This window comes from Acanthopagrus latus, chromosome 6, assembly GCF_904848185.1.
Source record: "Acanthopagrus latus isolate v.2019 chromosome 6, fAcaLat1.1, whole genome shotgun sequence".
NCBI lineage: Eukaryota > Metazoa > Chordata > Actinopteri > Spariformes > Sparidae > Acanthopagrus > Acanthopagrus latus.
This window is the reverse complement of record NC_051044.1, coordinates 2,294,793-2,317,572: the sequence shown is the minus strand read 5'-3', so window position 1 is coordinate 2,317,572 and position 22,780 is coordinate 2,294,793. Positions and strand designations below refer to the sequence as shown.

The following is a 22,780-nucleotide window of genomic DNA, read 5'->3' as shown; positions in this document are numbered from 1 at the left end:
GGGTGATATTACAGCCTCCCTGATAACTGAACTTTGCTGCATATGCCATTATAAATCTGCTAGTGGCATACAGGTGTGTGGAGATAGTCTTGAGTGTTGATTCAGAGTTACAAACTCACACACAGATCAGTTCAATATCAGGTAATGGTACCATGTAGGAGCCGGCAGGTGACTAGTAGTAGTAGTAGTAGGTAATTGTGAAGGCAGAGGACTGGACAGCCAGCAGGTGTGTCTTCGTGGGACGCAGAAGGGCAAATGTGGAGACAGAGTCAAAGTCTCTGGACTGCAGGAAAAACCCACACTGCAGCGCTGTCGTAGAGTGGTAACACCTGACAGCCACAAGCAAAATATGAATGGACAACAAAATCCCAAGTTCAGGGACTGAAGGCAGACATGACGGGCAGGTCAGAGGCAGCCAGGGTCAGCAACAGGAAATCAGCCGGAGGAGAGTGATGGAGTCTTGCATGAGTGTCTGTGATGTCGGGGTATATACGAGGTTAATAGTTGATCAGGAGCAGCTGTTAGACCAGGTGAGTGGAGTTGGATTGATTAGCAGTGAGCAGGTCACCTGTAACATGCCAACATCTCACCAGCATCTTCACAAAGGCTAAAATTCATGGACTGTATGATATGAATCACATGCATGTCAAGGGTCACTGTCTGCCCTGTTGTCCACTTGTACATCAAATACACCAGAGCCATGACTTCATGCTCTTACTTTTAGTATATATTGATCCATCCAGTAGATCTCAGCTTGTACTGAAATAGTTCATTTGGAAGAGTCTTTTGTTTTGACAGAGGCTGGTGTTGCCACAGGATTATTCTTTGTTTGACAGTCTGGAGTAGTTAAGGGTTTAGGATGGGTGCTTCTCAGTGGTAATTCAGATAAACTTTGTTTTTCTCTTGCTTTTCTTATTATTTTACTTTACTGTTTATGACGCAATTGAAATCAGATCAGTTCCAATAAAAGGTTATCATCTTTGAATGTCTATATGCCAAAAACATTTCAAAATTTCAGCTGCAGTCATCCCAGCATGTCAGAGAGGATTATTTAGGACGACATGTTGAAAGACATCTCTGTGCTGTCCAGTTCTGTGTCCTGCTGATGTCTGTATACTCTCTTCTATTCAGGCTGATATCAGGAATAACTGAGGGCACACGAGTCATGAACCAACCCTTCACCTTCTCTCTGTGGGAACCGACGGACGGATGAGGATGTGTTTTTTTATTCAAGGATTTAATTTCAGCTCAGTCTGTTTCTGTCTTTTTTGTCCATTTCCCAAACTTGATGTTTGTCTCTTTATTTGTCCATCTGGTTTCTTTCCTTGTTCTCTTTCCTTGTTCTTGGACACATTGACCACTTCATGGTTTATCAGTTTTTATCATCTGGTGGCTGTTTACACGTTTCAGGACTACTGGTTCTATAACTGACTGATTCAGCTTGTGTAGAAACTCACAGGTGGTGTCTGAGATGAGCTGATCGAGGCAGAAGTGGAGGGCTAATGTCTCTAATGATTTCTTTTTCTGGGCGGCTGGTTAGTAAATGCTAATATTTGTAGTGTTCAACACATGAGGGAAAACTTTTTTGTGTGAATTCATTATGAGCTGATGATTCTGATTACATCCTCTATGTAATGTTATTTAGCAATATTGTTTCTCTTCCATGTGTAAAGCCAAAGAGGATTACTTCAGACAAAGTGTCTGTGAGACAGAGGAGATGAGAGGTGGGAGTGAAAACACAGATACCGTCAAGAAGAAACAGACAAAATAAGGAGGACTGTGGAGTCAGGCATTCAGAGTGAGCGACAGAAACAGACTAACAGAAAGAAAGAGAAAGACAGATTTCCTGTCCTCAAGTTTCAGATGACCAAGTCTCATCACGGTTCTAATAAAGTTCAAGTTTGACTACAATCTGCAGAATCAATCATCGTTCGACAAAGAAGAGAAATCTATGTTTATATTTCACGTTGCACTGAAACTCTTCTGTCGTGTTGATCATTGTTGTTGGTGCAGAAATGCTGGTAAGATGATTCAACATCAAGAGAATAAAAGTTCTGCTTTTGATTCTTTGTTTACGTCAAAGATCAACTTGTCTAACTTAATTTGTTATCTATAAGACTTTGGGATAAAGATAACACACAATGCATTGTTACTGGGACACTTCAGCAGGACAGATGTTTGCTGTCACATGATGGTTTAATTAACAACCTACTTCTACTTCCACTACAGTGTGTGGAATATCCTCTGAGTGTAAACTGTGTGGCACACTTAGCTTTCATGATGTGAAATGATGTCTGAACCTGATAGTGTAGCGGTGCTGTGATGGATGAGGTCTCGACCCTCCTCACACTTTGTAATTCCCAACACCTGCGAAAACACATGATGGGATGTAACCTGAGAAGCTCATTCATAGAAACAGAGGGAAGGTTGAACACATACACACTGAGTGGACAGGCAGAAGAAGGAATGGCAGGATGAATGAATAACACAGCTGAGCTAAATGCATCAGTTCTATGTAGATAGAAAATATGTAGGAATAGTTCTGTCTTTAATTATCATTATGTATAAATACCAGAAAACTAGGTGAACAGGGACACATTTGGTTATAAAATCTATAACCTAAGATGTTACTGCCAATCAACCCTTTGCAGGAATAACCTCATCTACTGCGACGCTGTGTTAAACATAAATAAAAACAGAATTCAATTGTTTACAAATGAACTGACGACAGTTTTACAAAGTGTTCCTGAGCCCATGTGTCTGACTGAGTGTTGAACCTCACCCTTTCCTTGTTTCTAACATCTGAGCATTTCAATCATGAAACTATCAGCTGTTACCAATGAACCTGTTTACCTGTGGAATTATCCAAACAGGTGTTTCTGGAGCAACATTCACAGACTTATGTTGCTCCTGTTCCAACATGTTTGAAATGTTTGATGCTGCTGCCAATAAATTCACAATAAGCAGATACGTATTCACAAAAAAAATCACTAAGTAGCAAATCATCCAGTTTCATCCAGCGTCCCAACTTCTGTGGAATTACTAGTTAAAAGTTATCCAGTCACTGGACCTCCTCTGACAACACCTGTTCCAACAATTGTATGTAAGAATGCAACAATATTATGATATTTATTATTTAAATAAACTGTTCTCCTCCCAGACAGCTTAACAAACATTCACACCTGGTCTCAGCTAGTCTTAAAAACCCACTTAAAGGAGGATTTGACCAATGACCCACACGTGTCCTTAACGAATCTGTAAGGACACTCTCTAAAACTCCTCTCCAGTTATAACTGAAGAAGCCTCTTGGATTAGAGGTGAAACGTCTTCAAGAAACTGAAGCAGGTCCATGTGTCTAAGATACAGAGCTTAGTACTAACCTTCATCAGCATGTTCTGAACCACCATCACAGCTTCTGTGTCGACTTGAGATGATTTACAATAAACAGAACAGAAACATCACTTGCTACTGATGGGTAAAGGCACACACACACAAAAAAAAACGTTGAAAACTGAAGTATTGCAGCACACAGACTCCTCAGCGTGAACTTCAACAACTGTTTAACATATTCAGTGGAAATGGCCTTTCAGGCAAAAGCAGTACAGACACATATTGACCAAATTTGGTACAAATGTGACTGTATCAGTTACTCTTAGGCCGAAGAGTTTCCACGTATCAGACCGGCTTCACGAGAGTCACTTAAAGCTCCAATGTTTGTCTGAGTTTATCTTGAAGATTGTAAATGCTTTTTCTTGACTATTATTACGGTCACTCAGTCATACTTGTTGAGCTTGCACGACTCTGAAATGAAGATAAAAAAAAGACATTTATCATTTTACATGAAGCATCTCAGAGATCACAGGAGACTTCATGGCTCAGAGCGAAGCCTTCTATCTTAAAGAGTCATGACATTATGATGGTTTTGATCTTTTTTTAGCCTTCAGCGATTCCTTCAGTACTTCCAGAAAATGTTGTTGTGAGTAACACTAGGTGAAACTTTACTGATAAACCAAGTCAGCACACCGCCTGGTTTATTTGTGTGGTTTCACTTCACACAGACTTCTTTTCTTTGCAAAGCTGCTAAATCAGACTGCTGTTCTGAGAAATTCAATTTGTTCACCTAAATGACCTAATCCTCTACTGACTGTGACCTCGGCTGTCAATGTATCGAAGTGCCCAACACCACTAGGTATAAAATACAGACTTCCCTTTTTTCAAATTGATTAATCTTCCTGTTTATCAGTGGTTCTATTGTGTGTGATGTAAATGTTATCTGCTGTGACATCTTTGTTTTCCAATATTAACATATCACTCTACAGGATCAGTTCATGCCAGCAGCAGACAATTTCCTGGTGGTGATGAAGATCTGAGACCTCAATATTTTAATATTAAAATTCTACTTCAAAGATACCAAAAAAGCATGTAAACAGTATCATACTGTAGTGAGCATTCTCCATCAGCACAGGAGGGAGAGACTTCACAGCTGAGGTGAGCAGGAAGCAGAGGAGGTAGGTTAAGAATGAATCATGTGTTATTCTGAATCTTCTGAGGTCATTTGGAATCTATCTATCTATCTGATGGTCGTTTTTGTGCCTTGACTTAACAGAAATACTTGTCAGTACAAAACTCCTTCAACTTTGTGAGGATTACTGTGTAATGCTCAGTTTCTGCTGACACTTTACCAGATGGGTGTTTTGAATTAATTAACAATCACAATAATTAATAGTTGTTGTGAACTGTTTTCATAAAAAACTTGAATTCTATGTAAAAAAAAGTTTGAAGTGTGCCAGCTGAATAGTTACAGACGTTATCAGGCTATAATCAATTAATGAACGTGAGTTCAAACTCAGCGTCTCTACATGTTACAACGTTCCATTTGTTTAGGTTGAATCATCATCATGCTGTCTTTGCTCTGTTTAGGATTAGACATGAAAAAACACTTTGTTAGAGTTAAGGAAACATCATGGTTTATCTTAGATACCTGTTCTGCCCCCGTCCACGGACTATGGAGACGGTCCAACTTCCAGCAAAAACACTCAGTTTTGATGCCACATGAATGGCTGGAAAAGTGCTAAGTGTGCCACACAGTTTACATTCAGAGGATATTCCACACACTGTAGTGGAAGCAAAAGTAGGTTGTTAATTAAACCATCATGTGACAGCAAACATCTGTCCTGCTGAAGTGTCCCAGTAACAATGCATTGTGTGATATCTTTATCCCAAAGTCTTATAGATAAGAACTTAAGTTAGATAAGTTGATCTTTGACGTAAACAAAGAATCAAAAGAAGAACTTTTATTCTCTTGATGTTGAATCATCTTACCAGGTGTGCTTAAAATATCCTCTGGTGTGACTTGAACTGCAGTCGGACATTTGGCATCCTTATTTGCTTGTAGCGACACCTCAGGGGAGGTTGTGGCATTAATACAAGTAAATAAGGCTGCTGTGAACGTGAATGTGAACATGATGTGCCACGTTTGGTACAAATGTCAATCCAGGATGTATCTGTAGTTTGCAGAAACGTTTACTGCTAACATTGTGTCCTGGAGACTGAAACAGACAAAACACTTAAAATATAGACCAAACAACTCAATTAATCAAGAAAGTAATGATCAATGAAAACATTCAGTAGTTGTAGCCGTAGAAATCTAGAGTCTAAAATCCTCTTTGTGATAATAATAGTTAATGGTGATTTCTTTTCTCTTTCAACACTGAGAGGACCCAACAGAAAAGCTTTTGTCCAAACATGAAATAAAGAGGTCTGGCTTTTTCTGTGTTTCATTAAGAGATAATAATGTTTTATTTAATGAAAATGTCTCATAGTTTATACACAGTAGCATCTGAACTAATCTCCCTGTCAAGTGTTTCTGTCCGGGGGAAGAGAAGGAGACAGGAATGCTTTCAGGGAGGGAGTCCAAACATCATTACTTTAAAACAAGGAGGGGGGAATTTACTGCAGTTATATCTTCAGAAAGACTTTAGATTTCAAAAGCTTGACATTACTGGAATGAGATTTCCCACCATTAGTGATGATCATGTTTATACTTTATTATCTGCTTCATTCTAACTGTATCACAAAAGTAATTCAAACCTGATAAGAGCGGCTCTGAAGATTAAAGAGGTCAGTAAGTGAATTAATGTATAGAAACACAGTGAAGAATTCTCAAAGAAACTTTATCTACCTGCTTTAATGGCTTTTCAGAAATGAAATATAGCTTTAATGAGGGCTAAATTGGTGGCTTATTTATTATAAAAAGATTGATCACATTATTAACCAGTTGCAGAGCCTTTGCTCTTGTTGTGTGCCAATCAGTGACAGGGTTTAGACCGGTGGGCGGGATCAACGTGTATCTGACTGTTACAGAGTGGAATTTTCAGGAGTCGATCCTGCAGCCGCAGATTACCGACAGGCTTTTAAACCCTCGAGTAAACACACTACAGCTCCCCTCACTCCAGGGTAACTTAACCCTCATCAATCAAACGTCACAGTGAAGCTCCTGCACTCTCTAACAGGTTCATCACAACTCTTCATGTGCTTCACACTATTAGAAACTCTATTGTATCCACACAGTCGCGTAAACCCATCATGTAGACCTTTGGAGTCTAAATAGCGGTAAAGTAAATACATTTCTCTCAATAAAATAACATTCTTCTGTGCATTTTTAAACACATCACAGTAAAACTCTGATTAATTATTTTTGGAGTTCGGTTCATAGTAGATCTACTGGGCAGAATCTGCATCAGACCCCGATGACGCATCTCCTCACATCTACTCTTAAACTGTGTTATAAACTTTATAAATAAATTGTGTGAAGAAGTTTCCTAGTTTTTGGCATTTCTAATTTATATTCCTAAATAATAGACATTAAAGTCACACATCATCTACAGCTTCATCAATAGCAGAAGTCATTATGGAGAGTATCAATGAGTAACATATTGATATCGGTAAAATCTCTCTCTCTCTCTCTGTCATTTTTGGATGCATTTAAAATGAAAGAGGTTAATACTTTAATACTTTTTGTGATCTATATTTTTGGCATAAATAGCTCTGTTTGTGGTAACAGTGTAGTTATGAACGTAATATCGATGCCCCCCGTGGTTGTTAAAGCATGATCGTTGGTCAAATAAAATAAAAGCCTTCCCTCTCCTCAGTGTCATCTGCTGCCTATGCCTTCTATTAGACATCTTGATGGATTCACACCTTGAATACCAAGTAAAATGACTCCATGGTAACAAAACACAAAAACCAAAACATCCACTGACACCATCACATATAAGGCTGAATCCCTCATCAGCCTGCAGTTAACGTGATCACCCCCATGAATGTCCTTCTCAGCAGTCTCTTCACCAGCAGATTGTAAATAAATAATAAATCTCAATAAATCACAGCCAGTGATTTTATAAACAGCAACCAACATTGGAATTTATGTGTTTGAGCACATGGATTGGCTCTCTAAATGCGTTACCATATAAAATCTCTATCTTATCTGTGTTTTCTTTCCAGATTGGCAGGCAGCTCCGCGGAGCGCAAACACACCCATAAACCATAAACACACACTCGGCCATTGTTCCATGTTTCACTTGGAGCAGATGACATACGTTATCAGACTCCAAACCCACGGCACCGGCCAAAAAACATTAGTGTTTGTGAAATAAGGCGGGTGTCCCTCCCGGTCTACACAGCCAAGATACCCAGAGAGGACTGTCTAGGAAAATGATCCGTTTTATTAGTTGTGAGAGATGGCTTAAAATCGTAGGTTTCAACACAATCAACACAATCTGATGGTGTGTGTGGAGGTCAGTGTGAGGACTTATGGTACTCACACACTACAGGATGCTCCTTTAACTTTCTTCTGCAACCACTTTTATGATATTTTTATCATTTTACACTGGTTTTGCTGCAGTGACAACCTGCTTTACACATTTACACACTATTGTTGAAAACTGGTGGTGAAATGTTTTTTCAGTCTTACTCAAGGACACATTCGCTGGCCACATTTTCTCAGCCAGTACCGTACTTCAACATAGTGTCTCTAGTGTCACAAGACCTTTGCTCTGCTCACTTCCCAATTCTGACTCATGTCTGACTCCAACTCATGTCAGGCTAAACACCCATTTAACAATGACTTGTTGCAGCTCATTATGGAACATCTAAGCTAAAAACTAAAGACACAGTAGCCCAGATACCTACATGTATGTATGGAGACACATGCCTCTCATAAACATGTAAGCATGAGTAAAGCATGAATAAGTTTCTATCAAATACATACTTACATTTTTACAACAGCACGTTGTGCCCGATCGCCATGACTACGCCAGATCAGGCCCAGAAAGGAGATTCAATGCTACATAGTGCTGAAGTGATGACATAGTTTTGTAGGCTAACCCAGAAGTTAGCATTGCTGGGTTTCCTCGACAATGAGCCTATTAAATCTCTAGCATTAGAAAAGATAATGTTAGGCTATAAACAGACTACATGACATAATTACTATCCAGATTTTCTATAAACTGATCAATGTACAAGTTGTAAAGTCAGAGTTAGAACAGTGTGGAACTAAAGTGGCCTGTAAAGACGGACTAGTGAGTAGATGAGTCTCCGTGTTCGCTGCGAGGATGTTTAATGTCCCCGACAACCTCTGTAGTTAAAACATGAAAAAGGGCTTGTTTAACCCTAACTGTGGGACATTTAATGATGTATTTTATGTCAGACAACAGAACGTGTAAATACCTTCTGCCTGTGGTAAACATATGGTTCAGACATTAAACCAAATACCAATGAAAAGAATTCAACGAGGGAAGCAGATGTACAGAAATCCTAACTGAGTTCCAGGTTTTAGGACAACAGACCTCACCACTCGATTGGCTACTGTGAACACCAATCAATATCTGCAACAGGTGTCTCCCTAGATGCCTGACTTTATGCGAAAAACACACATATGAGAAATCAAAGTCCAGTGGTTTCATGGGAATTTGAAGCAAGATATTGAACTCCTGACCGCTCCAGATGCTCAGCGCACTTAATTCACATAGAGCTTACAAATAACTCAATATAAAAAAAGTTAATCAGATATATCAATAGATATACACCAAATCACCACTGAAAAATGCTAAGACAGCTTTCTGCAGTTACTGGAAGGCAATTACTTAAAATCTAAAATATATCACACAGCATCCCTGCTTTAATATTTCTTTCCCCTGTCTGTCTCTTCTGTATGATAAAACGCCCTGACATGTTTTTACTACTGTGCGACTGGAAACAGCTGGACACGCACTACATCAAAAGGTGAATCAGAAAAGAACAGCCATATGAAAATATTACTGATTTGTCAATTTAAAATAGGCTGGAAATCAAGAAAGGTTTAAGACAGCATCTCAACAGCAGCAGTTTGGCAGAGAACTCAACATGACTCACACGCGGTTGGCTCTACATGGCCTTCAAGGTTCATGATGTAATCCTGTAAAACATAGCAACTTGTAGAAAGCAGGATGGTGTATCATCTTTGCTATTCACAGTCATACTTGTAGTCATCGTTATTATTGTCAGTTCCCTTTTTTCTCTGAAGTTTTATTAGCTCCTTGTTCAAAAGCAATTGTCTGTGCTTCCATTAACGCTGCTGAAAACCCCAAACTGTTTGGGGTTCAGTGTCTTGCCAAAGGAGACTATGACATGCAGACCAGGAGAATCAAACCAGCGACCTTCCAATAACAAGATGCTGACTCTACCCCTGAGCCACAGCCGCTCCCTTAAGCACTGATAAAACCTCTTGCTTCCACTTTATTTTCTCCAGTCAGCCGTTTTTATATTTAGGAACAGTGTGGATTTATGATGCAGATACAGTCTACATGTTTAATCAAATCCTAATAATGACCCTGACAATACTCTGTGTCTCCTCATTATATGTAAATATAATAAGTATTTCTGACATGTGTTTACATCAGGTACTTCCTTTTAAAATGTTATCTAACTCTCTCTGTCTCCCCACTCATTTCCTCTTTGCAGCCAACGTACAGAAAAAGGTATAAAGAGGAAGGAGCGATTGTGACGGAAGGACTGACAGAAAAGTGGGGCACACAACACTCGAGATCAACCGACTGTTTCGACACACTGCTCGGGGGACACTAAAACTACAAAATGAAGACCTTTCTTCTGCTCATCCTCTCAATGATGGCAGGTGAAGTGATTATTATTATTATTATTATTATTATAGGATATTGATATTAAAAGTTGCACTTTGTAGTTTGGGGGAAGAAATGTTAACGAAGAGAGAAAGATCGTCACTGACTGGAATTTTGTGCCTAATTGAACTAAATAAACAAACTCTGACTTACTTACTGACTTACACTCAAACCTTAAAAGGACAACAAAGTTTCATTCAATTTAATTTACTTGCAATTTTGAGTTTGAACCTCTTCTCCAAAACTACATAGTGTACTTACACAGTGTGATGAATGTTTCAGCAGGACCTCTTATTGCTTTCTCAAACATGTTGTGTTTATTTAACATGAAGTTAGATCGAAAAACATTCTGTAAGGCTGCATATTATTGTGACTGACTGTTGTAGTCTCTAACACAAAACAACAATAACAAACATCACAATAATAAAACAAACATTTAGAAACACATACGGGATAATAAAAGTTAGACGTGCAATTTACAGGTGGTCACAACAGTGAGCCAAAGATCTTTCTACTGAGTAAGATCCCCTTCGAAATGCTTTGTCTGATGTTACCAAAAATAAAAATAAGAGGTATGAAGGTGGCATGATCCAGACGGTGTATGTTTTGTTGTTAGAGATCATATTCAGACGACTGTTTCAGAATCTGTCATAATACAAACTTTTCTTTTTGATTTACAGTTTGCGTGGCCTCATTAACAGTGACGGGATGCCAAGAAGGATGGGTTGAATTCACCTGCGATTATCCTGAAGAACCTGAAGAAGAATATCACAGTATTGTTGTAAAAGGGCCAAATAGCAGACGCATCCCAAGTACTCTACAAGATCAGTGGGAAAATAGAGGCAGCGTTTCCCTGTACCATAACACATATAAAAAAACACTCAAGGTGGCCATCAAAAACCTAAAACCTGAAGACTTTGGAGAGTACAAGTGTCAATTTACAACATCATCAGATGAGGAGGAGGTAGAAGTTGGTAAGTTGGTAAGAAGTGTGGCATCTTTTTTCTCTCATGCCCTTTGTTAGATCACAATATTTTTTTTATAAAAAGCAACAACAATAGGATGCATAGTGTGTCAGGAGGAGGGTCAGAGGACACGGGAAGCTGGTAGTCAAAAAAATATTCAAAGAGAAAATGTCTTTTGGTTTTATATTATAAGCACGTCTATACTGCATGACAACAGAAACCAAAGTTTGGTGATTGATTTGAAAGAACTAATGTGTCACACATGCAGAACATACAGGTATACAGACAATACCTCCAGGATTTTTATATCAAATTCCACATTGAGTCAAGCCTCTCTACTATTTTAAGTCAAAACAAGTGAAACAAAGGGTCAATTTATTTTCCAGGAAGACACATTGTCAAGTCATGACAGATATACTAGAAAGATTTTACATGTTTGTGTTTCTTCTTTGAATTGCAGAGGAAAACAGCTGCCAGAGACAATCTATTCAAACTGCTTCAACAATAACTGACATCACATGTAATTATCCAGCAAATTACATGTCAGGTGACCAATTTTTCTGCAAAGAGAACGATTATACCTGTGAGGATATTTCAAACGAGAGATTCACTCTCACAGAAACACACAGTAGCTTGAATATATCCATCAATCACGTGTCCCCAAGTGACACTGGTGTCTACTGGTGTGGAGTCAAAAGAGAAAAGTACCGAGCTGCACTCACACGAATACAACTGGAGGTCAAAGGTGAGTCACTCGCATCTGAAATGATTTACCAGCCTAGTAACCAGGATAAAATGTTGACACTTCACCTTTGTGCAAATTATGGATAGTTCAAATTTGTATTTTTTCACATGCATCATATCAACATTTACAATACATGCCATGTCACATTAACAAAACTTGTATCTGAGCTGACTTTCACGTCAGCAGGTGGAGGGGATGTTGGTGAAGGCTGGAAATAGTTTCAAAACAAAAGCTTCAGTTACGACTGATTACTGATCAAGATGTATTTAAAAAATAACTGTGTTTTGAGAACAGAATCATTTGTGTCTGTTAAGTGTCAGGCAACACGTTTTTATCTTGGAATAGATAAATGGATACAGACTGCAGAAAAATATGGAACTCTTCTTATTGAAAAAAATTAATTAAAAAAGCAAATCGCAAATCCACAGAGCCTCTGCGAAAACATGGGAAAAGCCTTCAGTGTTGCTGTTTGTTCTTCCATCAATTAAATATACCCTTCAGTTCTGATATAACTGATGCTAATAGCAGCTATGCTATTCTCTTGAGGAGCCACCGTGGTTTCCAAACAAACAGCAACTTTTCTTGTTGGTCACAACATCTAAACATCTTAAAGAATTGATTTGTGAGAAAACAGAATGACATGATCATGTTAATCCAGCTTTGAAAAGCAACTAAAGTACAGAGAGGCAATGAAGATATAATCTTTAGGGCCTCTGTAAAAATCAATGGCTCCAAAACTAACGTTCATGTTTTTCATTCATTTTTCATTTTTGCAAAATGTGTTTCCTATTTTTTATACCTTGCCACTGTATATTTAAAATCTGTTATGTCTACCTTCACTGCCTCCAGCTACATCAACACCACCTGTCTTTTTTAACAGCTATTAGTCCATCTGCTCAGAATAAAGCAGGCAAGTTTTCTGAAACCTTTTCTGAAAACCGTTTCAGGAAGAAGATGTGAACGTTGCAGATGAGTTTCAGTGGTTTTAAAAAGGCTGGTCATCCTGTTCTGTGGTTTTTATCTCTTGCAGGTCGCTCTGCGTTGACTATAATCATTGCTGTGGTCGTCTGTGCAGTTCTGCTGGTGCTTGTGCTAATTTTGGTTTTCATCCACAAACGTAAGAAACTTGGTTTGCAGTCATATTACACACATACATTCACACTGTTATACACATATTCACAAGCATATTTGTGTGGTGAAAAGACTTGACTAGTTAAGTTTTTTTTTTTTTTTTTGTTTACATTTTTTTACCTTTTTTCTGTCAGGATATCAGCATTCAAAAAACACAGTAAACAAAAACGCTCAGAACGACCAAGAGGTAAGAAAACACTTGTGTAAATAGTTTTACTGTGTGTGTGGTGTGTGTGTGTGTGTGTGTGTGTGTGTGTGTGTGTGTGTGTGTGCGTGAGTGTCCATGTTGCCAGATTTAGTGGACAATAACTGAAATGGACTTTGCCTTGCTAGAGTCTAAATCTGGTTTAAGCTAGCGTAGCTGTCATGCTCGCTCTAAAAACTGTCTTTTAACACAAAGAAAGTGACAGAATGAATAAAAATCGTAGGTGGCCTATTTTAACATTCAGAATTTGATGTATATTCAAGATTAATTGGAAACAAAGAGCAAACAACAAGCACTTCTCCGTCAAAGCCTTCAACCATGGATACCTTATTTTCCTCGCAGCACAGCTTTTGTGATATTGAATTTCTTCTCCAAAACTACACAAAGCACAGTTAAGTCTAATGGGGATGTCTTTAGTTTTTCAGGTATTTGGTCATAAACAAAGAACTGGACAAATTTTATCTTTGACCTGATGATGGCGCTAGATGAAAAGATGAGGGATCAGCAAAGTCATAGCAGTTCATCCTGATGAAGATGTGGATGTCTGCACCAAATCTGATGGCTCTCGATCTAAGAGACGTGTCACTAATAACCCAAACATCAACCTGCCTGTGGTGCTGGGTAAATTTAGGGGATCATTGTTTGTCATTGAAGTCATAAAACCAAACAAAATGTTGTTTGACTGCAGTGACAATGTGTCTATTGTCTTATCACAGAAGGCTGATGTCAGTGATGTCCACACACTTCACTGTAGGAAAGCTCTGAATATTACAGAGAAATTAGTGATCTTCTGCCATCAGTATAGTTGGTGCTTCTTGATGGGATTATTATGCACATAGCATTACTGATGCAGACCTCATTTATCTTGTTTTTCCTTCTGCTCTGGAAGGATCCTGCCTATGAAGAGATACAGGAGCGCCCCCGGGAGCCAGACTCAGGAACTGCAATCAAAACCATCTATACCACTGCCATCTTTGACACAAACACCTCTCCTGGCATACATCATTACTCCAACTCCTGCGTTAAGAACAGCTCTGTTGAATTTAATGATGGTGACCCATATTCTACAGTAAACAACAATGACCAACACCCTGTCTACTCAACTCTCAATCACCCATCAGGACTTTCTGAAGACTGATGCTATAGTACGGTCAACAAACCATAGCAGCCCTGAGAAAAGTCCCGACGGTTTTCACCACCTTCATTTCTATGATTCCTGTTCTATTGAAAACAGACCTTTAGAAATTACAGGAGTCCTAGTATTGTTTATAGTACCTGATTATAAGTTTTCAGTTCTGTAACCAATAATGCAGCTCAACATCAACTTCCACCTCAAAAAGGACTGCAGAAGAAAAATTCCAAGTTAACAATATGCACGTAATAGTTGATATGATTTACAGTGTACATATAAAATATGAAGAGTTAATTTTGCAACAACAGATAAGCATTCTTAAAATGAATAAACCAACACCAGTCTGATTGATATTCCCTGATGGGCACCAAAATAATACAAAAACAAAGAAGAAGAGAAAATATATCAAATATGGTGTTATGCTATTGCCGTTGTTTTGTTGCAAATGAACCCTTAATATGTATGAGATGTTGTATATATGTTATATAATAGTTATACAACTTTACATTTATAATAATTGCATGAGATATATACAGGTATTCTAGACAGTGAGTGAAATATTCACCATTTTAATCAATCATTTGGTATTCTTACAGTTATTGATGTTGTTGCTTTAGCTTGTGCTGAATTTATGATATTATTAAAGGGGACAAACTCTACTAATGTCTCTGGTCTGGTCTTGATTAGGGGCGAGGTTAGATACGCCACAACGTGAATAAATCTGTAACTGTGGAGTTGATCTGAATTAAAGATTACATGGGAAAGTGTCACTGAATCAATTACATTTATTTATGGCTTCATGCTTCTATCAGCATAACGAGGAAAGGCTGACGTATCATAAAATGTTGTTAATGAACTCAACAGTAAACTTTTAGGTTAAGATTAGCAGCGGAACATGTTCTCCGTTAAATATTGAAACTATTGAAAACTAAAGCCGTAACGTAAGCCAAAGTACTCTTGACGCCTGAATGTTACCACAGGATGGATGCTACTGACAAAGTCCTATATTTCATGTGTTCACCATCCACCCTGGCCACTTCTCTACAGCTACTGTGTGCACGCTAAAGCAGCTATTAATGCGCTTAACATAGCTGCCATGGAACATAATCCCACCAGCATTTTCTTAAAAAGCATAATCGACAAAACACATTAGTAAGCCATAAACTTAATATCTAGGCAAAAGGGTTGAGACGCAATTGTCAGGAGTAAAACCAATCACTCAAGTACTCTGTTATAATACATAACGAAGCACAAACAGATGAGATCAAACAAAGAATAAATCAGGAATCAGGAACAAGGAACAAACGCTCGCAATATAAGAAAGTACAGGAAAGGTGAGGCAAAAATTGCTTAAACATATACTGTAATTACATCATGTTAACTCTTGTGGGCAAAAGCAATAAAACACGCATTAACAATTTAAATTCCAGGACAAAGATGGAGATCAACGTGCGATGCTTGTAATGTGAAGCTGCAGCAGTAGGTCGTAGCATTTCAGTTTGCATTAGCAGTATATGAGCGCAGCGCTCTACAAACAGTGATCGTCTATTCATGTAAAAAGCCAGTTTACAGGTTATTGATGGTGTTGTTGCAAACTTATTAGTTAGTGTAAAAACATCACAGTAAACTTTCTCACCACGTAAATGTGTGAAGTTTCTGGTGAAGCTGAGAACAACTTTGATCTAACAACAGCCTCATAACTACAGTCACACAGGCCAAAATGTTTGGGGACGCAACAAAGTGACTCATACCCAAAAGTGAAGCTTAAAGGTTGCTTGGATAACCGTGACAACATACAAATAGGACTAAAGACAAACATGGCAATTCGTTTTGTTCACGATGACCAGGGATTTCACTATGTTGATTAACAGAGAGAAAGACAGTCTCAGTTCATGTTGAGGCCTCAGTTTAAAGTGAAGCTGGGACTGTTTGAGTTGGTGCTGATTTACAAACCTCTGTGACAGTGAAAGGAGGAGAGAGGAAGATATGAACGGGGGATGGGTAACTTTGACGTAACTAAAATTATCATTTCAGGAAACACGGCTGTGCAGATGTTGAAATCAACCAACAAACAAAAAGGAGGAACTGACAAACCTGCCAGGAGTTTAAAAAGTTTCAATAGTTTAACTAAAGATTTCGGCATCTGAGATCATCAAAATGAGGAGCATTCTTTTTCTCCTCATCTTCTCACTGATGAAAGGTAAAATACTTTTTTCTGCCTGATTGCTGTTATTAGAGATCTGATAGATAACTGTCACAGTCTGTCCGTACAGATATTAACCAGGTGCGGCTTCAGCTTCTATTTCTGCATTAATCACAGCAGTTCACTGAGTAGAAAAAAATGTCTGCTGTATTTTATCATTTCAATATCTCCTGCATCTTGCTTTGGGTAAATCATTCAACACAGTAACAACAGAACCTACATAGTGTTAATCAAAGGGGCATTATGTAGTTTTGTTTTAGAAGAAATTCAATAAACAAGCTGTTTCTCAGAGGAAAATAATACCCTGTTTAAAGCTAGAAATGTGGCAGGGTCCGCCACATATAAACAAGTAAAACAGTATGAAATTGTGTTTTCCTTCAAGGTCAGTTTGTTTATTTTCAGATCATAATTTATTTAGTAATTTGTTTATTTAGTTTGTTTTGAGCATAAAAACAGTAAATGAAGTTGGAAGTTTCTCTGCTGGTTGAAATGTCTTCTACATAGTACACCTGTACACCTGGTGGAAAACACACACTGAAAAGTCTGGCACTAAAACGCTTAAACCTTTGCCACTATATTGTTAGAACGACTTATGTCACTTTGTACGTTTAAATCTGTATTTACCATGTAGTGGCCATTCGGGAGCAGTGGATACAGCTTTAACATGGCTAACTTGTTATCTAACAGTTGCTTAATAAACATCCAGTGGAAACAGAATATCACTAGCATTCATTCGCTCAGCTCTGTATGGAAATATCTCTAATATGCAGCACAATCTTCATCAGCTAGTGGCTAACACTGTCTTTGTTCAGTGCTAAACAAGTTGTGTACAGTCGGTTTAACAGAGCTCTTGTTCTTAAAACTGCTGCTGGTATCAACCCTGCCGAGAGCAGTGAGTAAACCAAATCTCTACAGTTGCATATAGAGCAACAAACACTGAGCTGATAGATGATAAAATTCTTTGCACAGCCGGGTGATCTGTTGGTTTCAGCCTACATGTGACTCCTTTCATGTATTCATAGTCAATTTTTTTTTATTTTTCATTTTAAACATTGGTTTTAGACATACATTGACTCAACAGTGACTGTTCCAGATAGTCGCTGCTGTGAAAATATCAACAAAAAGATGGTTCCAAAAAATGTTTAAAGACAAATGACTGTAACGCTCAGGAGATGTGAACTTTTGTCGTTGTCTGATCTGCAGGTTGTGAGGCCAAGTCTAAACCGAAGGGATGCCCAGAGGGATGGGCTGACTTTGCCAACAAAAAACCTAAATGGTTTGGAAGTAATAAAGCTGATCCCAGCAGAACAGACATTCGAAGTACTAAGAGGGATGAATGGGAAAACAAAACCAACATTTCCCTGTATCTTGATGCACTAAATAAAAAACTCACAGTGGCCATTAAACAATGCAATTGTACATGCACATCTGACAGAGAGGAACTGATATTAGTAGTTGGTAAGAGTTCGGTTCTTTCAATCAACAGAAATTTAAAACTGGTCAGTTAACCTACTTGCAGTCTGCATGTTATACTTCCCTTTTTTATTTGCAGAGAAAGATGGCTGCCCGGGACCATTTAAACAAACTGCGTACACAACAGCTAAAACCACCATCACATGTGATTATCCAGGAGAGAAAAACAAGTCCAGTGTCCAGTTTTTCTGCAAAGACAACAAATCTACCTGTGAAGAAATTTTATCAACAAAATCTTCTTCAAAGTCAAACGGGACATTCACTCTCGCTGAAACCAGCAGTGGCTTCAGCATATCCATCAGTAATGTGTCCAAAGGTGATGCTGGTGTCTACTGGTGTGGAGCGAAGACAAGTGATGGATGTTGCCGAGCTGCACTCAGAAGTATAAAACTGAAGGTTGAAAGTGAGTCACTCACATCTAAAACTTTTGCTTTACTCACACATATAATTAAGATGTATCTGAAATACATGTGCTCTTACAGTCATTAAAGGGCAATTCTGTCCGTCTGTCCATCAACAGGTATCACGTTCTTCAAAAAGTTTCCAACTATTGGACAGGATTTTACATACTACTGCACTTCTCGTAATGATACTCTGACAGGGATATTCATCTGTAAGGGAGAAGATCCATCTATATGTCAACCTCTAGTAAACAGCACACAGCCCGACAAAACTGGGAAGTTTTCCATGGAGACTTCAGAGTCCAATGGTCAAAGGTCAAAGACCGATTTCAACTTCAGCATAACAGTGAGAAAAGTGACAGCAAACGACAGTGGGATATACTGGTGTGGAGCAGAAAGCAAAGACAAAACACGCAGCAATCTGTTCTTCCACAAATTCTCCATGACTGTAGGTAAGTTCTACTTTTTCATTGTGTGGATGTTTTCTCATCCTGGTTCAGGTTGTAGGAGGAGAACAAGTTAAATTATAAATTAAGAACGTTACATGGAAGGAAAAGAAATTTAGAGGAAGTGGTTTGATATGGGTGGTTATGTCAAAAAGCTTTCATACTGAGAATGAAGTTTTCATCAATTATTTATTATTTTATCCATTTAAAAAACATATTATATAAGATAATGATCCTAATTGTAACTGCTGCATTAATCAACATTTCAGCACACACTCCTCTAATGAATGCGCTGCCTGAACTATACATGATTCAGTGTGCTTACTGTAAATCAACAACAGCCACCAACTCATTAAGTTCTCAAATTTGACTAATATGATCACTCACTTTAAAAAATCAAATGGCAGTTAACTGTGACATGTTGATGCAGAGAGACTCAGATCACTTGTGGTTGTTGCTATTTATGCTTTTGTTTCCATTTCCTGCACTTCCCCTGATACCCTCAGAGGAGCCTGCTGCAGTGTGGTCACAGTACGTGTGAGCAACAATCAAAACCTCAATTATCAATGCTGAAGCTCTCACAGATATTATTGAGATGTAGTGTTTTCTTTTTCAACTAATCTGCTTTCTGATCGGCTCTTAAATTTCTCCTCTAGGCAAAGATTTGACCCATACTGACAGTGACGGGATCGCTCTGAAAGGACGTTAAAAATGCATTATGAAGTTCAGCTAAAGCTAACATGAGGCTACATGCTGGAAGTTTTTTGGCTCTGATGAGATGCAGACAACAAGTGAACTCTCCAGGAAATTACTGCTCACGGCTAAGAAATTGTACAGAACATAAATATGATAAATATTGAGCTTTAGTTTTGATGGTGGGCAGATTTTGAGAGTCAGGCCAGCTATTTCTAGTCTTCATGCTAAACTAAGCTAAACAGCGTACTTATTTAACAGACAGGTATGGAACTGCTCTCAGTCTTCTCATCAAACTCATCCTGAGACTGAATTCTTTTCAGCAGCTTCAGTTGCAGGATTGTGGTACTTATCACTGTCACACCGTTATTACTAACATCAGTTCTTTTCCGATTGTGACATGTCAAAATGTTTAACAAAGTTGTCACACTCACTGAACTCTTAAATTGTTATAAAATGGAATTAGATAACCAGAGTAATGGAGACATTTTGGGGGTTTCCTCTCCATTTTTCTAAAATTTTGATTTGAATTATGAATTCATACATTCACCAGGCTTTGCCAAATTATATTTTTCTGTCCTTTGATAAGATGCTTTTAATTTATGACATTTATTTATATTACATGTTCAGCTTGAATTTATTTTTATTTGTTCTCAGCACCAACACCAACACCCACACCTGCTAAGGATAATGGTAAGACAGCTTGTTTGATATCTTAAACCTTCTGCTGCAGAGGAGCAAGAGGAGATCCATCCTCATGTACTGATGAAATTATAATCTGGACATTTTCTTTGCTCTGTGGTTCATCTTGCAGACAGCCCTCATGTGCTCATCACTGTGACTGTCTGTGTAGCTGTGCTGCTGCTGTTGCTGTTTGTGCTCATTTTAATCCTTATCTACAAAAGTAAGAGACTTATCATCCGTTCACAGAACAGAAAATGAAAACATGTTGTACAAATAAAACCACATTTGTTCCATCTGCATCCTGTACAGATGTTATGTCATAAAAAGCCAAAGCAGACATACTGTTTGACATTAGTCGTGACTAAGCATTACCTTTTGTCTAGCTTGAAATTCTGTACTTCTGATACTACAGAACCAACCCAGTCCATCTCTGTTAGTTCGTAGCTGGACAGTACAGCAGGCAATAGTTGTGAAAAAAGGTAGACAGAGATGTAACTGTGTCTCAATCATGTCCTTCTGTTTGTTTGTTGTCCTCCTCCATTTCTGTGAGTCAGGATTTACTCATTCAAAAAACACAAGAAATGGAGCGAGAGCACAGTACATCAAAGAGGTTAGTGTATAACCATATAAATGTCTCTGTGTGGTTAGTATTCATATTGCTAAAAGAAATACCAATAGTTGCTAAATAACAATATTATGAACAATGCCAATATTTACATTTAGGTTGCACATACAAGAAAACCTGTGGCAGCCATGTTGTGTTTGTTAGGAATATTGTCATTGCAGTGGTGTGATTTAGTCTTAGCTTCAGCTGCATTATTACTGTTGATAGCCAGCTGTCAAACATGCTTTCTCTTGTATTCTAGAAGACACCTAATACACACATAAAGTAGTATAGTCTGTGAAATGCTTTTTAGTTAAATAATCATTTTAATAATGAAAAAAAGAAAGTTGGAATGTTGGATTCAATTTTCTTTCAACTTTCCTCTCTGCCATAAAAAATAGTTTGAATTACATTGTCCAACCAGGATAGGCTGGAATCCAACCTGGTGATGAAACAGTGATAAAAACTACCGTAGATTAAATTAATGGGAATTAAAGTTTTTATCTTATACCTGCTTGTAATTTTACCTAAACTATTGGGCAGAATTTTATAGTGAGAGTATTAAATGTTAGCAGTGCATGAGATTTATTCAGACTGTATTTTTTTCCATTCTTCCCTGGAAGGATTATATCTATGCGGAGATACAAGAGCGCGTCCAGAATCCAGACAAAGGAGGTGTAGTGAACACGGTTTATGCCTCTGCCAACTGTCCCACAAATCCCTCTGACTCGCTGCATTACTCCACCCTCACCTTTAAAAACTGCTCCAACAAAGCTGGTGGTGATGAAATGACCATCAAATCCAGATCTGCCTGTGAATACTCAACTGTGAAGTACAATGAGAGTCCAGTCTACTCTTCCAAGGAACCCTCCAGATCCTCACAGGATCCACTCTACTCAACAGTCACAACAAACAGTAACAGTGAGGAAAGATCGGCCCTGTCAGGGATTTATGAGGTTTACTAAATTTATGGCCAAGTTTATAAGAATTACTTCAAGATTTTTAGATGCTGGACTCTGTCAACTTAAATCCCAGTTCTCAGAAGGCACACAGGATTCACTTAATCACCCATGAATCACAAAGGCTTGGTGACAGGATGATGTATAATGTCTAGATGAGCCCTTCATAGACTGTTTCAATCTATATTAAAACTTCAACTTTGTAAACATTTTCCTGATGGGTTTATGGTCTCAATCTCTAGTTTCTAGTCTTCTTCAATGTAGCATGATTTTCATTTTGTTCCATTAGTATACATTTATGTAACATTACTGGCTAGAAAAGTCACTTGAGGAAGCGCTTTAAAATATACCTGTAACATACATCACTGTCCATCATGTAGCCTAAGTTCTCATTTCTGTATATCGCTTTCAAATGTATATTTCTCAATTTCACATTTTGTAATCAAATCTAAATAATGTTGGACACATCCATTTGCATTTCAATTTTCTGTAGAAACATAGTTTTGTATATTTGCAGTAGTTACTCAACAATTTCTGATTGTTTTCTATTTAACAACCAAAGTAGCAGGTAATATAATCATTAATTATACATTGTATGAAATATATTGTCATGCTATTTGGATTGCGGTGGTGTGGACAGTGGGAGTCCTAGCTTGCATGACGCCCTGTGCGAACCTCACCTTAGCCTTTTATTTTATTTTATATTTACTCAAGCATTTTATTATCCATAGTATTTTATTGTTTTTTGTATATTGTATATTGTGTTTTTGTTCTATTGCTGCCGTCGCCATCACGCTCCGCTTCCCAAGGTGTCCCGTCTTGCCGGAAGATTCCCGCCCTGCTACGCCACGCCTCTTGGGGTATTCAGCCTTGAGGTATTGGATTTGTCATAGCAGACATTGCCTTTGCACTTATGAAATGTGCTACACAAATAAAAATTGTCTCATGGTGCCTAACATAATCT

General features: G+C 38.1%; 2 protein-coding genes across 10 annotated transcripts in view; one reads left to right on the top strand and one right to left on the bottom strand.

Annotated features, from left to right (window-relative positions):
- Positions 1-22,780, bottom strand: part of angpt4 (angiopoietin 4) — a 71,566-nt gene that overhangs the window by 46,794 nt on the left and 1,992 nt on the right. Inside the window, exon 3 of one of the 8 annotated variants that reach the window (XM_037099952.1) lies at positions 152-2,367. The exons of 6 other annotated variants lie outside the window; for them this stretch is intronic. The gene's annotated coding sequence lies outside the window, so the exon portion shown is untranslated. The remainder of the gene's footprint in view (positions 1-151; positions 2,368-22,780) is intronic. One more of the 8 variants, XM_037099954.1, reaches the window with a different exon arrangement.
- LOC119020561 lies at positions 9,967-22,682 on the top strand. Of its 2 annotated transcripts, XM_037099962.1 has the most exons (13): positions 9,967-10,171; positions 10,856-11,149; positions 11,601-11,885; positions 12,916-13,002; positions 13,151-13,203; positions 14,111-16,553; positions 17,760-18,014; positions 18,109-18,432; positions 18,550-18,882; positions 20,227-20,262; positions 20,384-20,473; positions 20,808-20,863; positions 21,481-22,682. In XM_037099962.1, the coding sequence occupies exons 6-13, from the start codon at positions 16,511-16,513 to the stop codon at positions 21,820-21,822; spliced, it is 1,479 nt and encodes a 492-aa protein (XP_036955857.1). In that variant the 5' UTR covers positions 9,967-10,171; positions 10,856-11,149; positions 11,601-11,885; positions 12,916-13,002; positions 13,151-13,203; positions 14,111-16,510; the 3' UTR covers positions 21,823-22,682. The 2 variants fall into 2 exon arrangements, with proteins under 2 accessions (XP_036955857.1, XP_036955858.1); XM_037099963.1 differs by having other exon boundaries at positions 10,856-11,885.